At 45.1% G+C, this 19,158-nt stretch overlaps 2 protein-coding genes across 4 annotated transcripts in view; one reads left to right on the top strand and one right to left on the bottom strand.

Annotated features, from left to right (window-relative positions):
* cog5 (component of oligomeric golgi complex 5) overlaps window positions 1-9,263 on the bottom strand; it is a 111,700-nt gene extending 102,437 nt beyond the window's left edge. The window contains exons 1-6 of the mRNA XM_036517916.1: window positions 9,209-9,263; window positions 8,083-8,222; window positions 6,709-6,766; window positions 5,345-5,399; window positions 5,122-5,191; window positions 226-346 (exon numbers count right to left, since the gene is read on the bottom strand). Coding sequence (XP_036373809.1) covers window positions 226-346; window positions 5,122-5,191; window positions 5,345-5,399; window positions 6,709-6,766; window positions 8,083-8,222; window positions 9,209-9,257 — 493 coding nt within the window. The 5' untranslated portion in view covers window positions 9,258-9,263. The remainder of the gene's footprint in view (window positions 1-225; window positions 347-5,121; window positions 5,192-5,344; window positions 5,400-6,708; window positions 6,767-8,082; window positions 8,223-9,208) is intronic.
* A 387-nt stretch (window positions 9,264-9,650) lies between these two features.
* Window positions 9,651-18,383, top strand: LOC118770273 (tRNA-dihydrouridine(20a/20b) synthase [NAD(P)+]-like). 3 transcript variants are annotated; one of them, XM_036517846.1, is made up of 13 exons: window positions 9,651-9,744; window positions 9,961-10,088; window positions 10,198-10,319; window positions 10,885-11,002; window positions 11,273-11,395; window positions 11,919-12,145; window positions 15,346-15,451; window positions 15,836-15,936; window positions 16,189-16,336; window positions 16,772-16,907; window positions 17,135-17,237; window positions 17,601-17,701; window positions 18,099-18,383. In XM_036517846.1, exons 2-13 carry the CDS (start codon window positions 9,997-9,999, stop codon window positions 18,135-18,137), a joined length of 1,416 nt encoding a protein of 471 aa, XP_036373739.1. In that variant the 5' UTR covers window positions 9,651-9,744; window positions 9,961-9,996; the 3' UTR covers window positions 18,138-18,383. The 3 variants fall into 3 exon arrangements, with proteins under 3 accessions (XP_036373739.1, XP_036373737.1, XP_036373738.1); XM_036517844.1 differs by lacking the exons at window positions 15,346-15,451; window positions 15,836-15,936; window positions 16,189-16,336; ... (2 more) ...; window positions 17,601-17,701; window positions 18,099-18,383 and adding an exon at window positions 12,362-12,621; XM_036517845.1 differs by lacking the exons at window positions 15,346-15,451; window positions 15,836-15,936; window positions 16,189-16,336; ... (2 more) ...; window positions 17,601-17,701; window positions 18,099-18,383 and adding an exon at window positions 12,362-12,621 and having other exon boundaries at window positions 9,651-9,748.
* The last annotated feature ends 775 nt before the right edge of the window (window positions 18,384-19,158 follow it).

Raw genomic sequence — 19,158 nt, 5'->3', positions numbered from 1 at the left:
CGCACGCACGCACACACGCACACACCCACGCACGCACACACACACGCACACACACACGCACACACACACGCACGCACACACGCACGCACACACGCACGCACACACGCACGCACACACGCACGCACACGCACACACACACACACGCACGCACACACGCACACACACAGAGCTCACCCTCCACAGCGGGAGGGGTTAGAGAAGCCAGCAGAGGCCCGTGTCACTCACCCAGCTCGCTGAGGCTCTGCGCTGCCTTGGCGACCTCGCGGCTTCCCGCCTGCAGCTGGCCCTGCAGCCGCTTGCTCAGGTACAGGATGCGGATGATCCTGCGCAGCAGGTCACAGGCCACCTGGAGGGACAGGGAGAGGCGTGGTCACGCACCCCGGCCACGGCCACAGCCACAGCCACACCTGCACACGCACCCGCACACGCACACGCACATCAACACCCGCATACGCACCCACACACGCACCCACACATCAACACCCACAGCCACACCTGCGCACGCACCCGCACACACACCCGCACATCAACACCCGCACATGAACACCCGCACATCAACACCCGCACACACACCCGCACATCAACACCCGCACATCAACACCCGCACACACACCCGCACATCAACACCCGCATCCACACCCACACACACACCCGCACATCAACACCCGCATACGCACCCGCATACGCACCCACACATCAACACCCGCATACGCACCCACACACGCACCCACACATCAACACCCGCATCCACACCCGCATACGCACCCACACATCAACACCCGCATCCACACCCGCACATCAACACCCGCATCCACACCCGCATACGCACCCACACATCAACACCCGCATCCACACCCGCACATCAACACCCGCATCCACACCCACACACGCACCCGCACATCAACACCTGCATCCACACCCACACACACACGCACCTGCACATCAACACACATCAACATCCACACCCCCACCCACACCCACACACCCACATCCGCACCCACACCCCCACCCACACCCACATCCGCACCCACACATCAACACCCACACCCACACCCGCACCCACCAGAGCTACACACAGCAGCCCCTTACGTACAGAGATCGGGGCCTGAAAGCGGGAGGCTGTGAGTGAGGAGAGAAACGGCACACAGGAGCAGCAGTGGCAGGGAGACTGGCAGCTCTGAGACCGGGGGGGGGGGGGGGGGGGGTTGCGAGCCTCTTAAGAACTGTCAGCCTGGCGCTTAAGAGTGGCAGAGCTCATAACAGCACGGCTGTGTGGCACAGCAGCAAGGAGCAGGGCTCGTTATTGATAGGCTGCGGGTTCGATTCCCGGCTGAGGCACAGCTACTGTACCCTTGCTGTTGTACCTAACCCAGAATCGCCTCAGTAAGTATCCAGTATAAATGAATAACATGTAAAAACCGCAGCCTATGGAAGTCGCTCCGGGTGCAAGTGTCTGCTAAATGAGAATAGTTAATGTAAAGACGGCTGCAGGTTTGAACCCCAGCTGGGTCACTGCCCTCACATCCTCCAGATCTTTTCTAAAACCCAGCTTACTGAATGGACAATCTGCAGAAAACAGGAGCTATTTACGTCACCCTGGGTAAGGCTGCCAGCCCAGCAAACAAAACAATAAATAATAACTTAGTCTGCCTGGGACCTTATTCGGTAAACAAACTGCGGAAAACACAGAGCCGAGGAGACGTCATACTGTTCTAACTCCAGCGCAGAGGATTAACACTGTGGCCTCGGTGCAGCATCTGCGGTTTCTGCTGCATTCCAGAGAGGGTGAGTGTCTGAAAACCTGATATCGCCTCCCAACGCTGAGACCAAAGCCCCAGTCACGTGTGGGGAAAAAAACAGCGCATCCCAGCTTTCCAGGGCTTCCAGATACCCCTTGTTTTTATTCAGATTTCCACAAATTGTTAATTATGCACAGCAAAACACTCCCAACAGGCTTACAATAATGTAAATGTAAACGTAATCACTTCCTAAACACCACTTCCAGCACCGGGAAGAATCCGTTTCCAAAAATGACAGCTTCCCAGCTTTCCAGGGCTTGCAGACAACCTTTGTTTTTATTCAAATTTCTGCACATAATTAATTTTGCACAATAACACACTCCAAACAGGCTTGTGAAAACTGAAATGTAAATGTAAACATACTACTCTGTGAACACCATTTCCAACACATTTCTTATGATCCGAGATGGATCATATGATATATACATACATGATATCACATAAACATATGATCTATACATACATGATATCACATGATCATATGATCACTGAAAGCCACACTATCGCTGCAGTGCCCGGTGGCTGGTCTGGCCCCTGAAGGACGTGCAGAGGTCAGGGGTATTTCGGTTTTAGCTGAGGGGTGCAGCTGTGTGCCAGCAGCCGTGTGTGTCAGGTTGATGGCTTTATCAGGGAGTGACAGGGTATCTGCCACCGTGTGAACAGCAGAGAGGAGCACCGCCCCAGCGCCCCGACACCTCTGGCTGATGAGTGCGCGGGCTGATTAGCGCGGGGTTCGCTCAGACGCAGCCGAAATGACATCTGAAGCCCGCGGCGCGCCGGGCCTCTCTCTCCGAGAGTCAAGGGCATCTGCTAGGGAACAGCGCGGCGGATAAGGAGTGCGTGGTATCGGTGCACAATGGCCGTGAATACCAATCCAACCCCGCCCCCCCCACCGCGCACGCGCGCACCTCCCACCCGGAGATACCGAGCTAATGACACGCCACCTCACATGAACCCTGCTGCTCCACTGCAGCACCGCGTATCTTCACCTCACATGAACCCTAATATACCACTACAGCACCCCATACCTTCACTTCACCCCTGCTACACCACATCATATCCTCAACCCCCACCCCCCCATTATACCACTACACTTCCTCATATTCCTCCTCTTCTCTGCTATACCACTACAGCACCCCATACCTTCACTTCACCCCTGCTACACCACCTCATATCTGCAACTCAGCCCTGCTACACCAGCTCATATTCACACCTCACCCCTGCTACACCACCTCATATCTGCAACTCAGCCCTGCTACACCAGCTCATATTCACACCTCAGCCCTGCTACACCATTATATTACCTCATAGCTTCACCTCACCCTGCTATACCACTGCATATCTGCACCTCACCCCTACTACACCACATCATATTCACACCTCAAACTTGCTATATCGCTACAACACCCCACATACGAATTCCTTTCCTTTCCCCACTTGCATCTACAAACGACATCACCTCGCATTCAGTTTCCATACCTCACTACCAGCTGAGATAGGCCACAGACAACAAACACCTCACACAGTATACCTTCACATATCTACCCCTAAGAGCCCTCTTTCCCCTCCCCATTCCCTCTTACAACACCCCACGACATTGCCACCAAACTCCACACTGCCTCTTTTTCGGGGGCCTGACTTCTCCCCCACTGGGGCTCACGGGCCTCTCTGTCTCCATAAGCCAGCCGTGCTCTTTCACAGCGCAGGCTAACTGGGGGAAAGTGCATGCACCGTTTACAGGAACAGACACGCCACCGACCGGCACACTGCAGATTCCAGCAAGGACACATGGCCCTGACTGGCGGGCAGTGGAGATATCATCTCCGAGACCAGGGGACAGGCACGTCCCTCCTCTGTCCCCGGCCGTTCGGCTGTGCCTTTGTGTGGAGATGCGTGCGTGATAAGACCCCCCCTCCCGCCCCCGCTCTCCTCCCCCGGCCCTGGGAGGGAAGGCGGGCAGTGAGAGAGAGACAGTTACTCTGAACCAGTGTCACATTTCCAAATCCGGATTTCTTTAACATCTAATAATAAATCCGCCTGACCCCAGAGCACGGCACGGCCACATTGAGAGGCCTGTAAATTCCCGCTGGTGTCAGGACCCTGCCACGCCCGCCCGGCGGCCGGGGAGGTCAGGATTCCCACCTGGACGAGGGTTCCCGGGGGGAGAAACCGCACTCTGGGAGTCACCAGATTGCCGTTTATTGATCTCTCTAAATGGAACATATTGACAGCGATTCATGGTAAAGCGATGATGTCACCGGCTAAAGCTGATGGAGGTTTGGGGTGTGATCAAAGCTAGGTCACCGGAGCCACTTAACCAAAACCACACCCTGTCCAAGCCATATTTAATAATAATCTATACAGGTTCCTGAAAGACCACGTAGTTGAAGCAGTCACAGCAATTTTTTTAATTTAATTTTTTATAACCAGTGAGCCATCTTACTTTTGAGGGAATGACACAGATCTTCCCTTCCTCCAACACGACCTTTTAGTAAATCAACCCAATAAACATGTCATTGCTTATGATGGTCACGTCATTTATCACAAGAGAGGACGCCACATAAAAAGGGTTTCATTTCTGTAAAAACTGAATGTGTGTGATGAAGTGGATCCAGTCTGAATCTGAAACGGCATTTTTTTTTTTTTGGTTAGTTTATTTTTGAAGTGATCATAACTACATAAAAATTTAACAAAAAAAGCACCAACTGCTAAGTTTGAGCCTAAGCAACTGAATTATTAATTTAAGGAACAGTAATGAAAATATAATCATAAATGTAAAAAAAAAGCTCACCTTAAAAAGCTTAACTGTAAACACTTCCCTAATGCCTTTAAATGGTCACTCATATTGTTGGCAAATGAATTACAGGTAGCTCAGAGAGACTTTTTTTTGTTATACACAAGATATAAAGGATAAAATTTCTGTGTATCTTGGAAACGGTGTCAAGGTGACATTACCGTGTCAATATTCATCACGGCAGCCAGGGAGGCAATAAACGCAATCAAAACTCATCCAATCCTGTAGGAGTGGCTCTCCAGCTTCCAGGGGCCATTAAAAAGGCCCGGCTAAATCCACAAACACGCGACACGGCTCTCCTCTCCCCCAATAAACATGGAAACGGCCCCTCCGTGTAAAGCACCGACACGCCGTGCCGCCTGCGGCGACGGCTGGCGGAGCGGACGCAGAGCGAAATTCAGCTGCAGACTCACACTCCCTCTCCCCAGGCCACACCGGCAGATAAGCTGTACGGCGTGGGGAAGAAATGAGCGTTTGAAAGAGGGACAGAGAAAAAAAAAAAAAAAAAACTGACAACAGATCCCTTACCTGCAACCTGGCCAGCTGCGCGGTCCGGGCCAAGATCTTATTGTACGGATCGACAATTTTAGTCCTTATCCTGCGGGAAGGAAGGGCAAAAAAGTAATACATTATGGTTTAAAAACAATGCCGTCCTGGAAGAAAACGATACTGACGGACACTCCAGAACAGTGTGGCCGACCATTTCAGACGCCTTCTAAGGCTCGTGTGACAGGCAGAGAAAGAGCAGTACCTGTCGACCGCACCCTGCAGAGCTGTGATCCTGGTCTGCATCATCTGCAACACACCTGGGGGTGGGAGAGAGAGACACTTCAGACTCCACTCTTCCTGTGCAGCCCTGACCCCCACCATGCAGAACAGAGCATGTTCACACAGCAATTCCATACGGCTCCGTTTCTCACATACAGAGCATTCAGAGGAAACGTCTGAGGGGCTGTTCTTTTCCCTAACATTTGCGTGGAGCTGAAAAACTCCATACTCCCACCCCAATCTCATGAGGTTATAATCATATGGACACAAACTTCTGTCTTTGACATGGATCCCAAACCATATCTCCCTCTTTCCCTTCCCAGCTCCCCTCTGTAACAGAATACTTCCTGTGGCAAAGGTAACTCAGGCAGTGAAGCCCCTCCCCAAAGACAATGTACAAGGGGCTGTCAGGACAAGGGTCTGCTGTTTTAATCATCAGATGCTCCACCGATACACCTCAGTTTCACCAAAATACAGAGCAAATCCCATGGCTGTAATCATCAAACAAAGCAGCCTTTGGTGTTTCAGATGAACCTAGACCCCCCATGGAGTTGATCTGGCACAGTAACTAATAGCAGGTGCTCGTGCCATGAAGTTGGCTGGAATATGAGGTGATATATTAGGTTATACAATAAACAGATTCATTTGCATAAAAGGTTGTTCATCACAGCGGGCCGGTAAAAGGCCTAGGGGTGTTTGCTTGCTGCATGCAAATAAAAATCCACTTTACTACATAATAAAAATGATTTAATGCTATCTAATGCTATATTCTATTCACTTTTAATGCATCTTTGAAGTTTAACATTACATAACTCATCCTTCTTGGCTTTGGCAACTGTGCAATCACTTAAAACAGTGGATGTATATATGCACACACCTCTACACTTATCCCTGAGAACCATATCCATCCCGAGCTCTGAAAACCTTGTGACCACAGTGCCCCCTTGTGGAAGATCTGTAAGGCCTGGTGCCGATTCCATCGGATTGTGTTTACAGAATGTCATGCGGGGATGGTTTTTGTATGCATGTGAAAGTCAGACATAATTTGAAACCTGTTGGCACTCTGCCCAACTGGTCTGCAAAGAATGCTGCGTACTCCCAGTGGACAGATTTCTATGTGATATGCCTCCAAAAACAGCAGAAAATAAACCATGTACTATACTGGAGATATGATTTGAATGTCTATCACCATTTACTACCTTTTATGCAAAACAGTCAGCACTTCCAGTAAAACAGTAGCACGGATGCACGTGTGTGGTGATGAAATCAGATTACCAGGTAAAACCGCAAGGTTTCATCACGTTTTTGAATACAAAAGTCTACATCACCCAAGCAGTGAAGACTTACCTTCCAGGGATTCAATGCCGGTTGCCTGAGCCAACAGGTCTTCATGTCTCGCTACCACCTGGAAAAATACAATAACGTGATTTTAAAATTTAAATATAGCTATGTTTTATTGCAATATAATGCTGTGCAAAAGCCCCAGGCATTCACATTTTTACACTCTGATCTGTGAGGAAACTAAAACCCTGTGGATATTTTTGTCTTTTTTTCCTTATTCCCTTTTCTCAACAGAGGTGTTCTTTCAGCAACATGTCCTTTAGGTTCTGATTTCAAGGGTGACCTTTGGGCTGTCAATGGATGGACAATGACACCTGAGCCTTCTGCTAGCTCTGTATGCTGCCCTTCTCTTTGTTCCTCTGCAAACACAGCTCACGCTCCTCACACGGCTCCTTGGCTCTTCCGGTCCTGAGTTTGTCAATTACACGTGATGCTCATCTGTACCTGACCATGCTTTGGATGCCACATAGTGAAACCTGAGTGGTGCGAGATATTTCACTCAACTTTCTTCCTGCTTATGTTGTGATGCAATGCGATGGGATGTTCATATCCATAACGAAATGACATATCTGAAATCCGGAATGCATTTTGCACAGCAGTGTATTTATAAAGTATATTGTCAGCAATTAGCACAAAAGGAACATTCCTCAACAGTGAAACAGCTGAACAGTTGATTCATTTTTCAATCTCTGGTATGATTCCGTTTGAATCTTTTTTTGCACGTTGTTTGGTTTTGCATTTTCACATCCCATTCTTTTCAAATTCTATTTTGCATCAAAGTGCGTAAAAAAAAATGAGTTTCCAATCAGGTCAACCAACTCCATTTTCTTATCTGTCCTCATGTTCATCTTTAACAAAACAAAGCAGAGTTAAAATACGGAACTAGTGAACTCAATGCCTCCATTCAGTGCTGCTGTTTGAGTTCAAACTCTATTCTAATTACTTCTTGGAAGTGAGATCATCCACCCAATATACTGGTACCCTTAGTGTTCTTCACATCTCATTCAGGTACACCCAATGAGCCTTCAGGATTCTACATGCAAAATCTGGCCAAGACAGGTCTCATAATCTCCCACTACCCCCCATTCACTCCCAACTATCCATAAACACTGAACAGACAGGCCCTAATACGTTATCATCCTGATGTAAACTAGCCTTCAGGCTAAAACATATCTGAGTGTAAAATAGGGTTTAATCTCACAATGGCTCATGCCAAGCACCATTTGGTCCTACATGAAAACTGCTTTGGTTCCCTATGACACAGACTGACAAAAAAGTCAGTCAAACTGAAAAATGGAATAAGGGAAGGAGGGAGGGAGGGGGGAAAGAAAGAATGATCCGTCTCAAATACAGTTCATCTGCCTCCTTGGTGACCAGTACCTGTACGTGCAGCTCTTTGTCCAGTTGGCTGATGCCCTGGGCCAGTTTTGCCAGCTGCTCTGCAATGACCGCATGGTGAATGGCCTGAGCAGTGTAGGTCTTCACGTCAAAGTCCTCTTTACAGAAATCTGCATAGCATTCTGAGAAGGAAGCAAAGCATGCGTCGTTAAGGAAAAGGCCATTTCTGTTGGCATATTTAGGCTTGTATTGAGTGGGGTTCAGATTCCTGATGCTGTACTGTTGCCCTGTCTTCACTGTAGCCAGAGAAGGTAGCTCGGAGACAGGGCAACAGCACAATGCTGTGGAACTTTTACCCACAACATTCTAATCCAGCACTGGCCTTTACTTCATGGGCCTGAGCAAAAATAGCGAAAACTGAAGCGCACTGCTCCCGCTTCAGGAATCAGGAACGAAATGGAAAGATAACCAGTTAAGAAAACGACCAGTGAGCTTTCTCGTCTTTTTACACCGATAGCATTTGCCATCAAAGCTTATTTTTTGTACTTTCGTCATACCACGAGCAAGTACAATCACTGAAATCACTGACTTCTGCCTGAGGAGCCAATCTCTAGTAGCACTTCAAGCGACAAATGACCATCATTAACGTCAGTGACATTCATTACCAATAAATCCGGTGATAGAAGTAGGGGATAATTGCTGATGTTAATTTGTTTGACTGAACAGCACAGTAACGACGAATAGCCGGATTTTACTCGTGCTGACAATTCTTGTAGCTAGCTAGTTGGTTATGACCAATTCATAAATAATTTAGCTAATGTAACGTTATCAACATTATACTCTCAATTCAGACAGACAGGCGTGCAGGCTGGCAAGCCCACAAGATAGCAACAGCAACCGACTCAACAAAAGACCAACTTGTCATGTTACTTAGAGATGTATGTCTGTCAGCTAATGCACCAAATACTGGTGGGACTTGCTAGAAATCCGGCTTGCTAATTACTGATTCGACCCTCTCGGCATTTTAGCATTACAGCCAAAAAATGTATGGGGAAATGAGGAACTAGGGGACCAAAATGGTGCTAGATCAGAAAAATAAAACGCCACTAAACATAAAGAAACGACTGCTTGACATGCACAAAAGCAAATACTTAAAATGTAGGATTACCATCTTTTAAAAGTGCATTCGATGGAGCTGTCTCTTTACTTCCTTCCATGTTGGCCACTTCATCACTATGACGTCAAATTCAAGCGCCGGTGTATTGTATATCGATGAAATTTAATCCTGATTAAAATTACATTTATACGTTTTACAGTTGTTTCTAGGAATAAAAATACGAACACACATTGAAATGTTCTCTATATTTTTGAAAAATGCGTCACTGTGACCAAAAGTGAGAGGTCAAAGGGTAATTTAAAGCCCCGCCTTTCGTGATAGGCACACATGCAGGGAGTTTTCAGGTTCTATGAGGTAGCAGTCAAATGGTGTTGTAATTTACCGCATAAATGCCGTTAAATACCGTAAATTATCGATGGATAGCTGTCTCGGTGTTGTAACTGTCTACACTAGGCAAACATCCCTGAACAGAATCACTAGCAATGACAGCTAGCTAACGTCTGCTAGTTACAAAAAGCCACGCTTTGAATAATGCGCTCATGTGAGAGGGAATGGACCACAGTGAATGCTGTCCAAAACATCGAATAGTAAGTATTCCATTGTAAAACACTGTAAATTTGCTTTAACCATGATGTACTTAATAATTAATTAAGTGATTTTGCCGCAGTTTTCGCTTCATGATATTTGCGGAACGGGCGAGCATTTGGACAACCTAGTTGGTGAAATAAATAGTGTGTGTTGTTTCAGGTAGTTGATACTATACGATCGTTGTGTGTAGACCTTTAACTGTAATTCTGTCGCAGGTTTCCCTAGCCTGATTTGCATTATTTAAGAGGGGAATGAACGCCGACATGGACCCGACTAACATAATGGACATGTTTGAAACGGGCAAAGTCCTCAAAATATGCGCACCGATGGTCCGTTACTCGAAGTAAGTTAGCAAACAAGATACATTAATTGGTTGCGTGTTGTGCTGCACGTTGGTGTGCATCAGTTACAGGAATTCCCCTTGTCTTATGTATTTATTCTTTGTTTTCCAGGTTGGCATTCAGATCCCTAGTGCGGAAATATGGCTGTGATATATGCTTCACTCCGATGATCGTTGCGGCCGACTTCATGCGATCTGTCAAAGCTAGAGACAGTGAGTTTACAACTAGCCCAGGTAAGATGTTACTCTTGTCTGTTTGTCAGTGCTAGCAAGGACCCCTGTAATTGTGGAGATTCTGAATATACTACAAAAGAAAAGAAATGCCACAACGTCTATGTTTATGGCTAATCAAGGAAGTTACTTAAATGCTGAATGTATGATTAAGTCATAACCAAAAAAAAATCATCTATTAGTTGAACTGCGTTTTTGATCTCTTAGAGTAACTCAGAGCAGAGCTGTTTGATGTTTATCCCTATTATGACATCCACATCAAAATTTTACAGACGGCCACAGATGCTTGTGTGACCAGTGCATTAAAGTCCGCATGATGATGTGTTTCTGTAATGTAGTGTGGTGCAGTGGTAAGGAGCAGGGCTTGTAACCAAAAGATTGCAGGTTCACTTCCCCGCTGGGCCACTGCTGTTGTACCCTTAGGCACAGTACTTAACCGACAATCGCCTCAGTAAATATCCAGCTGTATAAATGGATAACATAATTGTAACGTATGTAAGTCGCTCTGGCTAAGAGTATCTGCTAAATGCCAATAATGTAATGTAATATAATGTGTCTCCCCTGCCAGGGGACCGCCCCCTGGTCATGCAGTTTGCAGCCAGTGATGCCCAGACTCTGGCTGATGCAGCTTGCGTGGTCGCCCCGTACACCGATGGAGTGGATCTGAACTGCGGCTGCCCTCAGAGGTGAGAGCAAGTCCCTTTAGACATAGAACCACAGGAAGAATTTCACTTACTCAGAGGGCTAAAGGTAGACGCTCAGTTACTCACAAGATGATAGGAAGAAGTTATCCTGTTCACTGGACCACAGGAGGCCCCAGGACAGCATGGAGTTCAAGAGGTGTTTTAATTTTTTTTTTATTTGCGATTTTAGGGGAATCTATAGTGTTATATCTGAAATAGTGGGGGGGATTCAGACTCATGGGAATAACATGCTGTTTGTGTGGGTGTCTGCAGGTGGGCAATGGCAGAAGGATATGGGGCCTGCTTGATCAACAAGCCTGAGCTGGTCAGAGATATGGTGCGCCATGTCCGAAATCAAGTGGACAATCCTAACTACTCGGTTTCCATCAAAATAAGGTAGGCTGTTGGTGAAAAGATTATCTTTAGCCCTTGAGCTGGGTTAAGTTCGTAAGCTCGATGTGATAGGTAGCATGTTTACAATATGAGTATTTAGGTACATTTTACATAACATTTCATAAAAGGCAGCACCTGTGACTGTTCTCAAGATGGTGGTTTGATGTAGTTTTTAATTGGCGCAAGAAAAGGATTTCTTTAGTGATATACAGGTTTACTTCTGCTGAAAAGTAGATATGTTTCATTTGTGATCAGAGATTTTTCTTACTGGAGATGTAATTAGTAATCACAGCACATGAACTCAGGATGAGCTCCAGGACTTGAGAAAATAGGAGTAAGCTGCTTACTATTACAATGTTATATTTTTGTCTAGTTTTGTTATAAAGGTTATACTGGTTGTTCTCAGAGGGAATATCTGATACATATTTGTTAAAATTTGTTTGAATAAGTTACATTTAATCACTCATCAGTTAGATAAAAATATGTACCTTCCTGATTCTGAGAGTGAATCTGTTCTTTGTACCAGAATCCACAAGGACCTCAGGCGGACAGTGGACCTGTGTCAGAAGGCAGAGGCGGCCGGAGTGTCCTGGATCACTGTCCACGGCCGGACAGCAGAGGAGCGCCACCAGCCGGTCCACTACGACGCCATTAAGACCATCAAGGACAGCGTCTCCATCCCGGTTATCGCCAATGGCGACATCAAAAACCTCAGAGACGTGGAGTCCACCCATCAGCTGACTGGAGTTGAGGGTACGTACCTGCTTAGTTTGATGGGAAAACACACACAAATTTTATCAGTAATGCAATCAAACGCCCCCTAAAAAAGAGATGTTGACCAAACTTCTGCCTCAAGTCCAAGTATTTTGTCTGTATGTGCTTCATATCAGGTGGTATATTGACCTTCCTCTGTGTCTGTTTCTCTCCTTCTTGTTTCACTTGAAATGGCCGCTGTTCCCCTGACCTCAGGTGTGATGGCCGCGCGCGGGTTGCTGGCCAACCCCGCCATGTTCGCGGGGTATGACGAGACCCCCCTGGAGTGCGTTTGGGACTGGGTGGACATCGCTCTGGCCCACGGGACGCCTTTCACCTGCTTTCACCATCACCTCATTTACATGATGGAGCGCATCACCTCCCAGCAGGAGAGGAAGGTGTTCAACGCTCTCTCCAGCACCTCCGCCATCATCGACTACCTGCAGCACACCTACGGCTCCTGATGCGCACTGAGACATACACGGACTGTGATTTTACTATTTTCATTCATTTTAACAGATGTTTTTAAATCAATAAATATTCAATATTACTAAAGTGAACCAACTTGTGAATTGATGTAAAAAAATCAATCCTAAATGCCAGCTTTACAATGGTATGTGAGGTGATTTATTAGAAAAGGACAACTATGTTTCAAACTTCATCATCCTCAGATACTGTAACCTGATGAAGACCATATTGGTAAAAATGTCCTTTTTTTACATGGTAGCAATTATAAAGATGCAACTGCACTGCTTTTTCCTATTACTTTCTGTTACAGTGCACCTGTGTTAAATGGCATCATACCCAATGCAACAATTATCTTCAAATACCAGTTTTATTGTCATCGTCAGCTGACAAAGCCAAATGAATTCCAGGTTAAAGAAATGACATGCATCATGAGTTTAAAAGGAACAGGTACATATTCTGTGGTCACCCGTGGCGGAGAAAAGGAAACTGGTGAAGAAACGCCATCAGGTTTTCAGGGGTAGGTGCTTTCTGTAGTTATATTTAGGTTGAAACATGTAACTGGGTGAATGTATGTAATTTGATAGGGTTTACTCTCAGCGAGGGGTTACATGTAGCTCAGCATATGCTCTTAACACAGACCTTAAGAATGCAGTTGAATGCTGTATTCAGTTTTGTGAATCTACAGAACCCAAAACTGAATAATTTCTCAACAAAGTCTGGTTTGATTTCAGTTAGAAACTGAGCAACCAGAAGTGTTCTGAAACAGAAAAATAGCATTTTTCCCATATGCACAGGTATTTTGTACTTTAATAACAATATTATGCAATGCTCTGCAATATACATTTTTTTTCCATGCTTAGACGTTAATTGCGCTCGTTAACTTGAACTCGGGTCCATAAATGCACATGAAAGGAAAGGAATTCTGTAAGTTGCTCCCAGCACGGTCGAGAATAGCGCTTTCACTGGTAATAAAAAAAAAATGAACGCGAAGCTGTCATGCACAACCGACTTGATTACATTAAAGTTAAACTCACTGTGCGTTTAGTCTGTATTTCTATTAAAAGAGTGCAGTGGAATGTCATACACATCCCTCCCGGTAAACGCATATGTTTCACATCAACTTCATCCTCTTAAGGAGCGCGTTTTCATATGACGTCATGAGAATGAGCCTGGTTTACACTGCACCAGCTGCCGGACTGGAGGTGTGTCGCGCGTACAGCTACGTACAATTTCGGATAACGGTAACTTATTTCTGAACAAAATAATACTGAAGCTATGTTACCGCGTTTGTATATTTAATGATACCGTCAGTTGGCATCTCAGATGTTACAGTGAAGTCGTTAAACGATAGTAATCACCAAGATGTCATTACTTGAGCTTCCATTAATTACAAATTAAACTTATGCAGTGACTTCCTTCATGCTGGGATTTTTGCATTGTAATGTATAATCGGGGCATCTATAATGCTGTGCTTGGTCGATGCCATAGACTCACTTCGTTTTTACTTGCTAAATCTCAGAAGAGAGAGAGAATCGGTTGCTAGATTGTTGGCTAAGTAGCCGTGAGACCTAACCAGACATTGGTCAGGGTACATGACAGTAAAAATAGCCACAGAACCACGGTCAGCGAAAGTGCGTGTAGAATGGTTGGTAAGAAGGGTGTCACGTGACGACGGTGCGTTTTCGCCGTCCGTCCATGCTTGACGTGAAACTGTAGCAAGATCTTGCACTGTACATAGTCATAACTCGCTTGCTAATAATACTGCTTATCTAGGAAAGTACACGTGTTGTTTCCCTATTGACGAATGTACTGAGCCAGATCCTATGGGAACTTTGCTCTGGGTTGCGGAGTCGCCTAGTGAGTTTATTTATACAATGCGTAAACTGAGACCGGTGGCTCACTGCACTGTCATAATGAAAGCAATTCCTCATATGATTAATATACATTTGTAAACTGTTTGAAGGGCAGCATGTAATCTGGACAACCAAAGGAAACTACATCGGAATTTCAAAAGGGATTGACGGAAATGCCAGTCCACTCACCCTGTTTATTCCTCCCTGGATAAAGGTATTCGTGAAGAAGTCCGGTGTGCCGCCTAGCCCATCTGTTGGAATTAAGGTATCAGTTTATTTAGTAGTGGTTCCACACTGTCTGTCTGGCTTCACGGTGGTTACAAAGAAAATACATTAATGATGTGAAAAGTAAATGTAAATGCAGGTGGCTGTATTGAACACATTTTGGGCTTGTTATTGCAGAATCTATTTGCAGTCTGGCTGGGTCACGCGAAAATGAGGTTTTTGGAAATGTTACTCAACGATGTTAAATCAAATGTTAAATTAGACGGAATTGGTTATAGTAGTTATCAATATTTTTGGATGGGGAAAAAACGGGAAGGTCTACAGTCCTTCTGCAAACGTCAGAAACATGGTATATTCTTATTTTTGTTTAATTAAGGTGAAATTCCTGACACTACCGATGATTATATAAGATATTTGTTGAAACCACCACGATAAATGTTATCTTAATTTGTAAACATGTTGTGGAATAAAATGAAATGCATGCTGGCTCTGGCGTATTAGGCAGACCTCAGAAACGATGGTGTCACTCACTGAGCGGCTACTGCAGTGACGATGTTTTACCACTAGATGGAGCCAATACCGACAACCACTCAGTTTGTTGAGCGTGAGAGTACAGCTTTCCCCAAATAAAAACATAACCGTTCGTTTAAGGAGACCCGCGCCTGAAGATGACCCTGCAATGGACAGCCGTGGCACTCTTCCTCTATGTGGAGATCGCAGTAATTCTCATCCTCAGTCTACCCTTCATATCACCACTGAGGTACCATGACAACCAAATGTCCACCATCAGCATGATTCACATACTGGCAACATTTATTCAGTTCGGTGTTAACTCTGCAAAACTCTGCCTTCATTGCTGTGATAAACTGTTTCATTTTTCATACCTGTGATAAATGCAATTATTGATTAAAAAGAATGTTGATACATTGCAAATGTATGTGAATTTAATGACATATTTAAGTGGAACACAGCATGCATAACATTAAATTTGAATTTTTGGCCAAGTACGGGGATATTTGGGGTGGAGGTTATGCAACAGTGCATCTAAAAAACAGTTTTGCAGTACATCAAATGCTTTTACCTCTTTAATATTTTGCACCGTTGTATATTTGCAGTGTAAATGTTTATGTTCTGATTTTTGCAGATGGCAAAGAATCTTCAAGTTTAGCATATGGGACAGACTTGCACCATTCTGGAATAAAGTCTTCCTGACAATGATAATAATTCTCATTGTCCTTTTCCTTGGTATGTGAGTATGGATTACCAGTGCTGTCAATGGCCACCAAGATTTAAGCTGACCGCTGGCTAAGGCACCAGCTAAAAGTCCTTTATAAAGATATTTTCTCCTCTTACCTCAGCATCAATTTATCTTTATATGAATTTTAACAGATTTGCACTTGATTTGCAGTGATCCAGCATCTCAGAGTCACAGTCTTAATGGAGTGGTTTCAGTCATCAGTGTTCTCTCTCGCCCTCTCTCTCTGTCGCCCCCTGCAGACGCTGTGAGGGAAGTGAGGAAGTACTCGGGAGCGGAACCCTCCAAAGAGGCCAAGCTGCACCCCAACATGTTTGATCACCTGCACATGAAGCTGTTCCGTGCCCAGAGGAACCTCTACATCTCTGGATTCTCCCTCTTCCTCTGGCTGTGAGTATGGCCTCCACCACATCACCACAGGCATTCTGTTATGGCCAGTAGATATTCAGCTCATGTTTACCTCCCATATAAGAGGTTCAGGTTTGTATCGGGAGGTTTCGGTGCTATCTGCATGACACCACTTACTATGGATATTCTGTTTTACACCACGCCCCCTCAGGAATATTCCTAAGGAGCCAGCCAATCAGAACACACAGCTTTCACAATGGTCAAGACTGAATTTTTAACGTGAGACACACCAAGCTGACTGTCTGATCCATATATTGAGATTCTTTGACATCATAGTCATGTGATTCCTGACTAAGCTCCGCCCCGTCCTCTCCAAAGATGTATATTCTCTTGCATAACTAATCTGAAAGGGTGAAATGGTTATGAATTTAATCTACTTTAATAATAAGAGGTGTGTAAATGTGTGTGTCACCACAGTGTCATGAGGCGTGTGGTCACCCTGATAAACCAGCTGGCGACGTCCATTGGGACGGGGTCAGCCCTGCAGACGCAGGTAGAGAGTGTCAACCAGGCGGCCAAGAAGTACATGGAGGACAACGATCACCTGAAACGGGTGAGGGGGAGAGTCTGGTAGAGCTGCCAAACTGCAAACTGTTGGGGAGATGTTGGAATGAAGAGGGAGAGAGGAAACCTGTGTTGGGTGGATGTTAGGATGAGGAAGAGTTTGTCGGGTGGATGCTGGAATGAGGAAAGAGTGTTTCAGGTGAATTTTACAGTGAGGAGGCAGTTGTTGGGCGGATGTTTGGATGAGGAGTCGATGTTCAGAGCTCCGTCTTTCAGGCCCTGGAGATGGAGAGGGTAGAGAAGAGGAGTGCTGAAGGGAAGGAGGTGCTCAGGAGGGAGGTTCAGAAGCTGAAGGTGGAGCTGGAGACTGCAGAGAATGGTGGGTAATCCACTACTCCCCCCACCCCTCACAGCCCTACGTCCTCCTGACTGCTGGTTCTAGAAGGTTCTGACTGGCAGGAGGTTGCGATAACTCGTACACAGGAGGCTGTGGATACTTGCTCTCCGGCTATGCTCCTTTATGAGTCTGTAAATGTATAAATCCTCTTTTAGTCTGTAACTGAGGTCTACAGCTAAAATGATTTAAATCAAAGTGAAGACCCTCTGCTACATTATTTCACAAAAAGTGAAGTACTGTTACAAAGCAATGCTGCCTGATTTTCCTCTTAAATCATCCCATCTGGAGTGATTTGATTCCTGCCTTGAAAGACCACATTGTTCTGAAATGTTTGTTCCTCCACAGCTCTGAAGAAGTCTCGCGCTGAAGTGGAAGCTATGAGGAGACAGTCACAGGGCCTAACTCAGGAATATGACCGGCTGCTAAAGGAGCACCAGCAACTACAGGTACATGCATACACACACACACACACACACAGACACACACACACGCATGCGAACACACAAACAAATGCTCCCCTTCTCTCCACGCACAAAAATACACACACACACACACACACACACGTGCGTGCGCGTGTGCACTCAAATGCACACACAAACGCTACCTTTCACTCTGCACATACACACACATACACACAAATTCGCAACACACAATCACTACCCTTCCCCATACACACAGAAGACAGAACCCAAGACACAAAAGACAAAATGACTTGTCTCAGTGGTAATGTATAATTCAACTAAAATTTTGTACAGGAGAAAATGAGCCATTTAAATTTCAATCCAGTGTTCACAGTCATTGTTGCTATGATAGAGTTTTATATTTATATTTCCTTTTTACCAGAATCAGCAACAAGGCCCTGGAGATAAGAAAGACCAGTAGGAGAGAAAGTGGTCTGAAGTTCCAGGTTTACACACTGAACACAGAGAGCATCACACTGCTACCTGTCCGTCCTTACACTGAAGAGCTCCGAAAGTCCCAGGCAGGTCACCTGCCCCAGCCCCCAATAGCATATACCCAGAATAATAAGGGAAACTATATATGTATATTTAAATTAACTTTTGTTCCTTTAAGACAGGTTACTCATCACTGAATGAATACAGATGTTCATGAACACAGTAGAATATATTTGCTGCCATTCTGAAATTTTTCACAATTTTTTGTTCGTTTGTTTTTACTGACTCTGATTGTTAACATTCATAACCATAAATGTTGTTTTTCTGCTGTATTTTTAAGGAATGTTTGGCTAGCTGATGAGTGTTCTTACACATGCAGTTTGCAAATGAGCAGGTACCATGCTGTACAGTGTGAGAGTACATCAGCAGTCAACAAAGACTTACAACTGTGATGTAAATGTATTGTTGCATGAAGCTGACAGTTTTATTCTATCCTTTCTGATTTATTTAGATTTTGTTTTGAATCTCCAGTGATGGAGAGTTCGTGTTTCAGTATGCAAATATTAATATTGATTTCCGTAAAATGAGGATCTACGTGTTGCTTAATTTTTACCGTCCTCTTTTAAAATATTATATGTGATTTAAAAAAAAAACATTATATGCTGTTTCTGGCAACTGTATATTTAAGGTTTGATGAAGTTTAATTCACCGTCTTAAATTCAGAATAATTTTTTAAGTTGCCTGTGTTAACATGTATTTGACAGTTGCTTTGGTCACATGGTATATTTTCATATGTACACTGCGTGGCATGACTTGAAACAGGATTCTGAGTTGCACATGAATTGCCACAGTGTCTGTGGATTAATATTGTTGGGGGATGGACCTCTAAAACAAAACGGGCGGACGTGAACACCGTGGTTGGTGAAGCTGCTATGGCCTGTCAATCACTGACCTCTTTAAACCAATCAGAATACTTCTTCACATCAGTTGGCCTATTGACCTAGTGG

Source organism: Megalops cyprinoides, chromosome 23 (assembly GCF_013368585.1).
Source record: "Megalops cyprinoides isolate fMegCyp1 chromosome 23, fMegCyp1.pri, whole genome shotgun sequence".
Classification (NCBI taxonomy): domain Eukaryota; kingdom Metazoa; phylum Chordata; class Actinopteri; order Elopiformes; family Megalopidae; genus Megalops; species Megalops cyprinoides.
Note: the sequence above shows the minus strand (reverse complement) of the source record. Positions and strands in the feature narration are given on the sequence as shown.